The sequence below is a fragment of the Lycorma delicatula genome, chromosome 2 (assembly GCF_047948215.1).
Source record: "Lycorma delicatula isolate Av1 chromosome 2, ASM4794821v1, whole genome shotgun sequence".
Classification (NCBI taxonomy): domain Eukaryota; kingdom Metazoa; phylum Arthropoda; class Insecta; order Hemiptera; family Fulgoridae; genus Lycorma; species Lycorma delicatula.
The window spans coordinates 57,452,501-57,463,485 of NC_134456.1; the positions used below are offsets into that span (position 1 = coordinate 57,452,501).

General features: G+C 29.3%; 1 protein-coding gene across 2 annotated transcripts in view; it reads left to right on the top strand.

The window, feature by feature from the left end:
* The window catches only part of LOC142318820 (uncharacterized), a 191,526-nt gene extending 180,819 nt beyond the window's left edge, over nt 1–10,707 (top strand). Inside the window, exon 6 of one of the 2 annotated variants that reach the window (XM_075355331.1) lies at nt 3,825–3,991. In XM_075355331.1, coding sequence (XP_075211446.1) covers nt 3,825–3,905 — 81 coding nt within the window. In that variant the 3' untranslated portion in view covers nt 3,906–3,991. Of the gene's footprint in view, nt 1–3,824; nt 3,992–10,281 lie in introns of those variants that run through there. The other variant, XM_075355332.1, reaches the window with a different exon arrangement.
* The last annotated feature ends 278 nt before the right edge of the window (nt 10,708–10,985 follow it).

The following is a 10,985-nucleotide window of genomic DNA, read 5'->3' on the forward strand; positions in this document are numbered from 1 at the left end:
TCCCAATTTCCAACATTTTAATATATCTCTCTTAAAAACAGCTAAGACTCATCATACGTTACCACAGACGTCAACATCATTTTCTAAAACCATAGCTATAAATATTTTCTAGTTTTATTGTTAGGATTGCATTAGTTCCTTCAACATACATATAAATCTATTTTGTTTATTCATCGTATGTTGAATAAGATAAAAATATATCTGAAGTCTAAATATTTAAAAATTATATTACGACTAGCTTTATCTGTATAATTTTAGTTTATATCTTACGGGGTATTTACCATTAAAAGACGTAATCTTAATTTTTTTTAGATGATGATTTACTTGATAAGTATAACATATACAGAGTGTTTCACGAAGAAACGGACAAACTTTCAGGATATATTCTACTAGTGAATGATGAAAAAATCTCATATAAACATAGGTTTGGAAATTCTTTATTTTCGAGTTACGGTTAGCGAAATATTTCGCCCGGATTTCAGCTTGAATTAGCATATTCAGCGTACCTCAGGCACTAGTACAAGGCGAATTTCATGTCGCACTGGTTTGTCAAAAAACAAAGCGCATCCTACGGAAAGAAAATCTTTATCCTTTCCTCGTACAAAAGGGTCAAAATTTGCGGCCAACAGATTACACCCAGTGATTATATTTCTGTCATTGTCTTCTAGAAAACGCTGTTAAGGTAAATTAAATTTTATTTACTGATGAAGCCACTTTTACGAGAAACGGAGTCTTCAATTCTAAAAATAATACTTTATGGATTAAAGACAATCTACTTGGTACTGTGAAAACTAATTTCCAAAATTGATTTCACATTAATGTTTGGTGTGGCTTACTTATGACCGAATTCTGGGACAATTTTTTTTAACGAAAACCTTACAGGATATGCGTACGTTCATTTCTTGAAAAATAATTTGTCCGCTTTTTTGCGGATGTACCTTTACAAATTAGATTACAAATGATTTTCCAGCAAGATGGTGCAACGTCACATTTTTCTTTAGTAGCTAGGAATCACTTGAATGCTAATTTATTAAACTGAATTTGAAGAGATAGACCAATCGATTGGCCACCACAATCACCTGACTTAAGTATCGGCTGCTAGCAGCTGATACCCGTAAAAAAAAAAACGAAGAAAAAAGTTCTGAGAAATTAATTGAAATTAGCTTCTATGTTTGTTTGAGTTAAAATATATTTATAACATATAATTATAATATAATATATAAACATTTAATTCATAACGAATTCATAAATATTACACGGTGTTTGCTAGTAGACTTATTTTCAAGTGAGGGATTATTAAATGAATTAATTAAATGATAAATTAACTCGATGTTCTTGCTTCTAATTGCAGTGTACTCGTTTTCTCGAAATCTTTTATTTGTTTTAAATTAATGATGAATAAGAATTTGGTGAAGCTTACTGTCACTTTAATTAGTCAATGTAAAATTAGAATTAGGCTATTTCATTAAACGTAGCTAATTGCCAATCAACTGATGTTTAAATAACGATACGAATATTAGAAGAGACTGCTAGGTTAATGTTTGGTAAAAAAACAAAAAAATAAATAAATTATGGGTAACATATATATAAATTATATATATATATATATATATATATAATTTATTTATATACATATAAATAAACAGAGCTAACACAAATTTTCTAGTATAATTTTTTAAGATGACAAATTATTATTTATTTCCTTTAAAACTATTACCATTATTATTTATATGAAAAAAAATGTACTTTCTGGATGCACTAAAGCTACTATAAAATGATAAGGGTTTCCTAATAAAGGAAATTGAGATTGGATAAAAGCTTAAACTACGTAAGAATGAATAAAAAAATAAACCGATCAAAATCGCAACGATACACGTAAGCATACCATTTTTATTGTATTCTATTTGACCAAGACCATAATGAAAAGAAAAAAGTATGTATTATCTTCTATTTCATTTTTCTCTCTACTTATTGCTTACTCTGTTGTTAAAACTGTTATTATTTCCTCTTTTTAATGCGTGTTCCTTTTTATTTCTTTTATTGTACAGTTCTCACTTTCTCACATTTTATAACAATTTTTATTATTTTTTTGCTTTTTTATTTATAGTCTAGCATTCAGTCTTCATTCTATTTTGAATTTGAAAAGAAATACTATAGCGTGTTGATTTATTTTTAATTTCCTCAATGTTTCTCTGTTCTATTCATTCAAAATGAAGGACGGTCTTATTTTCCTCCTTAATAACAATAAAATAACACTCAATATAAATATTCTCTTCGCTAGTTTATAGTGTTTATAATCTTATTGTACATATATTTTTATTATTAAGAATTTCCTGCAAATTGACAGAACCAGACTAAGCTAACACATATCGGTAACAAGGTTGTTACATCTTTTTTATGTGGATAATACATTACATTTACGGATATTGATTAACTCTTTAATTGTATCTCTATACAATTGAACTCTCTTTTATTTGAAAATAATGACATGTGTTAATTAAACAAAAGGAAGTTCGGTTTCAAAGAGGACTGAATTTTGTGATACAGAGCGTCCCAGGAAGAAACTGAGATATTTCAGGTCGTGTTCTACTGGTAAAAATAATGAAAAAATCTCATACAAAGGTAGGTCTGGAAAATTTTGTTTTCGATTTTCGGATTTCAGCTCTTCTAATAAAAATAAGCCCTGCTGTAATTTTTGGGACCCAATTTAGGGTGTAAAGTTGATGATTTCTTATGTAATTTGAGCTGGAAAATAGGATAAAATAGGTCTCAGAACTGTAACTCCAGTTTAGCTTTGTTAAATGGCTACTAAATGCGGAATTTTGGAAAAAACTTGTAGAGAACTTAGTTCTGAAAAATTAATGTAAATACAGCCAATAAAAAATAAATAAAAACAATTAAAAATCGGTTTTTTATTGAAGCAAAACAGACGAAAAATAAACAGAAAATCATATTATTCATTCTGTACCTCATATTGTTCTTATATAGCAAAGAAAAATATTAAAATATATGAAATGATAAATAGTAACAGAATAATAAACTACAGTTACGGTAATCGTTCGAAATTCCCTCCTTCACAAATGTACACAGCACTCTGCCCGACGTAAAATATTTCCGTTGGCTTTCCGTATCATCTCAGGAACGTTTCGTATAAATTCGTATTTTAATAAGTAACTCTTCTTTAGTATTTACCTTTTTTTAGGATACTATCGTGTTTTCATATGACCCCAAATGAAGTAGTCTTTACTTTAACTATTTTAGTTTCGCTTTCTTTCACCTTAGTCCTCGGTGGAGAAGAATTCTTTTGTCTATTCACATCTGTTATATTCTTTACCGGTTTTGGACGGTCTTATCTGGTTGGTCGTTTATTAAATTTTTCATTAATAATAAGCTCAACCATACTAGATTAAGCTGGTGCTAGTTCTGAACTCACATCTTTCAGTTTGAAAGATATTGCAGGAGCCACAGCAACCTGTGCGTAAGACATTACCTTCGGCGATCTATTTTGAACAATTTTCTTTGTTTCGAAGTAGCTGACCGTTTGAATGATCTTTACCTTTTGAGTTGCTACTTCTTCCTTGTACGTTGAACAGTTTCGCGTTCTACTAGGTGATGGCCATGGAAATTTACATAAACAGGAGGATCCTTTCACGGATCCTCTAGATGCAGAGGTTCACCACAACCTTAGATTGTTTTCTTGTTCAACGTGCCGTTGCATTTCCAATTTTTTACATCCAAAGCACTACAATGGAGTCAGGATAAACAAACGTACCTCTAGTTTATGAAATCCAGCCTTTATTTTCTCCTATGTCGGTTTGTTGCAGGTCAAGACGATACGGAAAGTACAATGTCTCTGTTACATCGTGTGTTTAATCGTCGACACGTACAACTCCATGTTCATGTAGCTCTTCAACGATTTCTTCTTCGGTACATTTCAGCAAGTTCCTGCACTTAACAACACTCTTTGAGGTACTTAGCGTAGCGTGCGGCGTAACTTCAATATCCAACATTTCAACATTTTCCACCTTTTGTAACCGTGACGATTGTAAACAGTTTATGGTTTCAACAAACAATCTAATTACCAGACAGAGAAAACTCATATCAGCTCACCCTCAACCTGGTTTAACCACTTCCTGTTCACTTTCCGTCCAAAATCGGCAAAAACAGGTCACGGTAATGCCCCTGACCTTGCAGTAAGCAGCTAAGCCGAGAAGCACAACCGCCAACAGCACGGGAATCTCGGGGTGGCCAATCCAGTACTCCGCAGTACAATATTATTATCCCGTTGGCCGACATAAGTGATTTTAACGGAGTACCATATTATTATCCGCTCTGTATGTGTACACAGGTATAATTGAACGGACGTGGAGTAATAATTACACAAGTTTTTAAATATTATGTAAATTAAATATCTTAAATTAAAACAGGAAACGTTTTGGAAAGTTGTATCGTTACATTCTTCATTTTAAGCTGCTATTTGAATATTATTATCTTATTGAATTTTATACTGTTTAATGGAATCATATCAATATATAAAATATATATTTATTTTTAATTTCCTTTACTGAAGAACTAAAAAGTAACCATTGAGTTGTACAAGAATACAAACAATCAGTATTGATTATGCTTATTGAAAAATAATTTTCGCGTGATTTGAAAAGTCTAAAAAACAACCAACAATATATCTGTTATTTCTACAATGAAATTTTACTTCTATTCGTCATTAATGTTTATATCAATAAAGAAATAAATTTTTTTTATTTTATTTTATTGGTTTATATCACTGTATAGTGTTTATGTTTGTCTGTATACATGCATGCAAATATGTTTTTATTGACCGGCCCAATACAAGAACTGTGGATTTTTGAACATGATTTTAGGTGTCAGTCTATCTAAACAACTCAAATCTTTGATCAATTTATTATCAGAGAACGTGTTGTATTTTTAGCGTATTAATATACTGAATAGCTGACTAAATCGCGATTTACAAGATACTGTATATTTCTTGAATTAATATTTGCTATAAACTAATATACAATATTTCAAATATTTTATATATGATTTAATAATATTTATAAAATATTTCAAGTGATGAAAATTAATATGCATAAAATTTTAAGTAAATTTAACAAAAACCTTTTTGAAATTTCAAATTATTAATTGAAATTAATTTTACTAAGAGTATTTCTTCACATATTATTCTTTCTTTCATATTATTTCTTCACGTATTTCTAACATACAAGGACAAATTTTTTGATTTAAAAATTGTGAATGACGTTTGGTAAAAATTTTGGGTTAAAAGGATTACATTTTTGTAACAAAATAAAACTTGAAAACCTTTTTCACGAAATATTTTATTAGGAATTTTAACTGAAGGTTCCCTACCAGGTAATAAACAATATCTTGTATCTGGAGAAACACCAAGTAGTTAGCTGATTTTCCATATTTCAATCTGCTACAAGAAAACTAAGATAATGAAGCTTATGAAGAAATTAAGAAGAAAATAAGAATTATAAATTTATACCCGGGTAATATTTATGTATGGAAACAGCTTTATACTGCATGAGATATTTTGGAAGCAGAAAAAAATAGGGTTTTTTTTCCGTAACAACAGGACCGATTGGATCTCATATTGAAGCTGAGTGTAAGACGAAGTGGTTGTGTCAGTGTGTTCAACTGATATCAACAACGCAACGCAATATTTTACTTCAATCTAGAAAGAAGCTACCTAGCGCTTGACACCTATGATAGGACATGTGTGAGTAAAGAGGAACGGACTACCTGAGGGAGGTGATGAACCTTATTGCTATAAAAAGCAGGCTTAAGAGGAGATGGCAATTTTTCATAAGACTCGTCTTCTTGGACGTTCAGCAGGTCTTCGACAATGTAGGCTGCCTGGCCTGTTATAAAAATTAAAAATGAGCCTACCTCAACCCTATTACTTGGCTCTGCGTAGTTACCTAGATGGAAGTTTTTCACAGGTGAAGTATAATAACGAGTTGTCTGTTGTTTGACACACAGTTGGGGGTTTCTCAAAGCTCGGATTTAGGAGTTGACTTATATTCCATCTTCACAACGGACCTTTCAACCCCGGTCTATGTTACTTCAAATGTCGCTTCAAATGCAGATGACACGGCTATCTTGACTGTCGATGTCGACCAAAATCTATCTTCATGTAAACAGATATCAGAATTGGACCAAATTAACCGATAGCCATCTAGATAGAAGATTAATGGTAATCAAGCAAAGTCGAGTCACATACATTCGCAATGAGGAGAGGAAACTGCCCACGGGTCCACCTCGATGTGTTTTCATACCACACGCTCAAAGTGTCCAGTACCTTGGTGTTCATCTTGATTTTAATCTGAGGTGGAAAGATCAATGTAAGAGAAAAGAGAAAACAATTGAATACTAAGTATTAGGAATTATATTGGTTTTCTGAGCACAGCTTTCATTAACAAGCAGTTGTACACGACTATTCTGAAACCGGTTTGGACCTATGAGATCCAGCTTTTAGATAGGTCGAGATAATACAGCAATTCCAAAAAAAATTACTGAGGAACATAACACAGGCGCCTTGGTTCGTAAGAAAGGGTGATCCACGAATATCTGGGTTTACCGTATGTTCGAGAAAGAATTCATCGATTCAGTACAAAGTATAAACTGCGGCTAAACAACCACGCGAGTTATATAACTATTAACCTTCTAGACAATAGTGAAGATTTTAGAAGGCTAAAACGACTCCAAGTGGACCTTGGTGAGTTTTGTGGTTTAATTGGAGTTGCATCAACTGCCACCCATCATTTCATTATTTCACTTCGTCCAATTTTATTTATTATTCTTTCGTTATTAATTTTAGTTTTATTTTCATTTTCCTCTCGGTTTATCGTTTCTCTTGTTTAGTAATCCTTTGTTTGTTTTTGTTTTGTGTTGAATTACTAATGATACTGTTCTCTGACTTAATGTAAGAGTATAAACTTACATTGATTGCTCTGTACAAATGTTATCATGAAATATTTGAGTAGTTTCGATGGAAATCTCTTTTCATATGATTTTATGTGATAATATTTAGTTACTTTTCTTTTATATTGTAAACAATTATAAATTTTATTTTGAGACAAAAAAAATCCGTTTTTATATTAATAGTTGACAGTTTTATTTAAGTTTTTTCATTAGCTAAAAAAAAAATTATAAAAAAATGTTGTAAATGAAAAAAAAAAATTGTTGTTTATGTCATTCTAAGAAAAGTTCACTTAATAACTGTTCATTCCGTAAGTAGAACTTATGTAATTTTCAAATGGTAGTTTCTTCTTATGTTAGTCGTCAAATGCTATATCAATTTATTTTTTTTTTACCTAACCTGTCTTGTTAAGAGAAATTATATTTAGAAAAACAAGCACTAATCTGGAGACAATGATTGCCAGTCTTCAATTTTTCTATCAATTATTCGTAATTATAATAATATGCTGGTTACATTTTTCTTTTATTAAATTAATGATGTATGTTTTACTATATTAGAAAAAAGTATTTTGGTGAGTTTTAAAATACGTAACCGTAAAGTATTTATCTAATACCCATAAAAGGTGATTAAAGTAGGAAAAGATAAGTTTTCAACATACAAAAAACTAAAGATAATTTTTTTTCTAAGATCGATTAAAAATGTAAACTCTTTTTTTCTTAATTTAAATTTAATCACGAGAATGCAGAAATAATAAAGAATGAAAACATTTAGAATAATTACTTAAAAATTAGAATAATTATACAAATCCTTTCTCTCAAAGCTTAGTAATTTAAAAATAACCACTTTAATCTTGGATTCCCTAAAAATAATAGTTAAAGTCGGATACACGATTTACCATGGTATAATAAACACCTTGGCATTGAGCAGATGTGAAATAAATTGTTTTACATCATGATAAATATTTTTACAACAATTTGTTAACTACTTAAAAGCAAACACCTAAAAATAAGAAAAGAACTACGTTTTCTTTATCAATAATAATCAATAATAATAATACTAATAAAGTACATTACTGAATTTAAATCATAAAAATACAAACTAACGCTGATTAGCATATATATGTTCCAAAATTCAATTTAGTTGTTTATTATAAAAAATATATCTCCGTTCTTCGATTATAAAGATAAGCGTTACTATACTTATGGTAGGTGAGCATAGTAAAGCTTATCTTTACATAACTACTTTGAAGATATGTAACGACATTTACATACCTTCAAACTTGAGTACTCTAGGCTTCAAGGAAAATTAATTTTCAAAATTCTGGGTTGGTAGTTCTATTAGAAGAACTTCTCAAGTAATTTTATATTTGTTTTTGGCGTTATTTATTTAAATAAGTCTAGTCAATTTTCCAACGGTTTTCGAAGGAAAAATTTTATTTAAAAATTGGTTTATTACCAATTGGTTTATTGGTTTATTATCAGTATAACTGATAATCATTTTAAAAAAATATGTTATCATCTGTCCACCTTATTCCAGTTAAATTGAAAGAGAGTCACAAAAAGCATACATAATCGTTAAAAAAACTGGAAATATCTTGGGGGCTGCTGTTAATTTTAAACTGAAGTAGATAACTGTAGGATTATCTTTGTGTAAAGTTTGTAAGATTTCTTTTACGTCAGCAGACTCGGATATGATAAACACCGCTCAATAAAATCCAAACTCCTACACGTTCCCTGAACCAGATCTAAATAGATAATTTACTCACTACTGTCTACATAACAGGAAATAAGACTGCGTTTTTTTTTGTTGAATTTATCTTAGGTGCCGTTGTCAAACTGTTGTAGGCGACCTGACACAAGTAATTTCCAAAAAATGATACAGTCGTTTTTAAGAATAAAAATTTCTCAGAAAGACCTCGCTTTCATTCTTCAGAGAAAAATATTTTGTTATCCTTCTCCCTAACATTATATTGTTGCATATCACCATGTCAGTACACTGAAATGAATCTGGTATTCGTCCCTTCATGCGTAACCGTCACTAAGTTTACCGCAAGGTTGGTTGTATAATTAAAATAGTGTGTGTAGTAAGTGTAAGAAAGTTTTACACTTTTTCTTGAAAATAGTGATCAAGAGAATTTCATGATAAAAAAGAAAGAAAGATTACTTTAAGATGTTTTTTTTATTTACTATTGGTAATATTGAGATAAAATATATGGTAACAGATCTCTATTTCCATGTAATGAGACGGACACAATCTACGAGAAAATGGTTATCTAAAGGTTGTAATATTATTTTTTTTTAAAAAAAGCTTAAATTTTCATTAGTAGTAAATTCTAAAACGTGTCGGATAATTGAAATCGATCAATTAACAAAGTTGTTTGCCGAGACTGGAATCAAAGTAATTCATTTATCTAGTCAAAATTTCAAAAGAAAAAACTAAAATCTAAAAAAAAAATTGAATTATTATGAGCTATAGTAGTAAGACAAACTCTTGAGACTGCTAAAAGAATGCTAAAATTGCTTATAATGCAGCCACACTGAATTTTATTTCTCTCCAAGTAATTAATTATATAAACACATTGAATTCTACTTATAGTCATTCTTTAAGTGTAATTTTTACCGAGAAATATAAAGGTATCACAAGTGATACGTTAATTTTAAATGTAGTTTTCATAAAATACAGTGATATCTTACAGAAAAAAAAACATTAAGATAATATGCATCAGCCAAAAATGATTGAAAATTTCAGAAAATAAGGTTACTTTGTTGTTAGTGACCTACTTGAAAAATATTAGTCACACGAACTACGCAAAACTTAATAATTTCAATGCATGATAACGCATATACTTATCTCATTATTAGATCCAGTAACAAGAAATGAAATTTTTAAGGTAAGAAAAGTATCAACAGAGGATAAAATTTCACTGAAAAATTAGAGTATAAGAAGCATATTATTGAAAATATTTTATTTCAATATAAATATTGAGTTTTGAAGATTATCACAATACAGATGGGATTGCAGAAGTGAGCAATTCCAATTGATCTGTGAGCAATTACAAAAAAAAAAATCTTACTGTAAGTATAGAAAAATAAACAAAAAGAAAATAAAATGGATTTTTTTTTCTGAATTTATTGCGATGTATTTTAATCACCTCATTCAGTTTCATTCACGTACTTGATAAAAAGTATAACAAATGTTAAATAAATTAAATGTTTAGTCATGAATAGAAAATATAACTTATACATTAAATAATTTGCTAAATATTAAAAAAAATATTAGAAATTTAAAGATTTTTTTTTATGAATCTGTTTATGTTTCAGAGTGTTGAAGAACTGTACCGACTAGCAGAACAGATTGTTGGTCCAATACCTTCTATAGAATGATAAATAAATAAAATCGAACAAGATTCCAGAAGAAATTTATACGTTTTTGGAAGCTATTGTCTAAATGTGTTTTTTACATTTTTTCACTTACTAGTTACTTATTTCGTATATTATAGTTCTTCACCTAATAAATAATATGTCAAAGAATTTGTACACGAATATCAAATATTTCACTGTTTTGGTAGAACATAGCGATAGACCTAATTGAACAAAGAATAAAAAATAAATAATAAAACTAAACAGATTTAAAAAAATATTTAAATAAATTTTGATGAAATATGAATTTAAAAAAATGTTATTCAAATTTAAACAAGCTAATTTTCATCCACAAGTATTAAATCATGTTAGCACAAAACCACTGAATCATACTGAAAAATGAATATGAAAATAAAAATAGGAAATAAATACTTAACAAAATGTACACTTATGGTAGTAATTTATTTCATCTCGATGATACTCAGTAATATTCTTAAGTAAAAAAGGATTTCAACCGATCTCTGAGATGTACAAATTGTATGAAATATTAAAAAAAAAAAAAAATCCCTTTCGGCACAGGGAGAAGGCGGAATTAGATTTCACCAACTCTGAAAAGGGGATAAAAAAGATTTCCAAGTTAAAGTTAAGAAAAACTTCAAATCTAC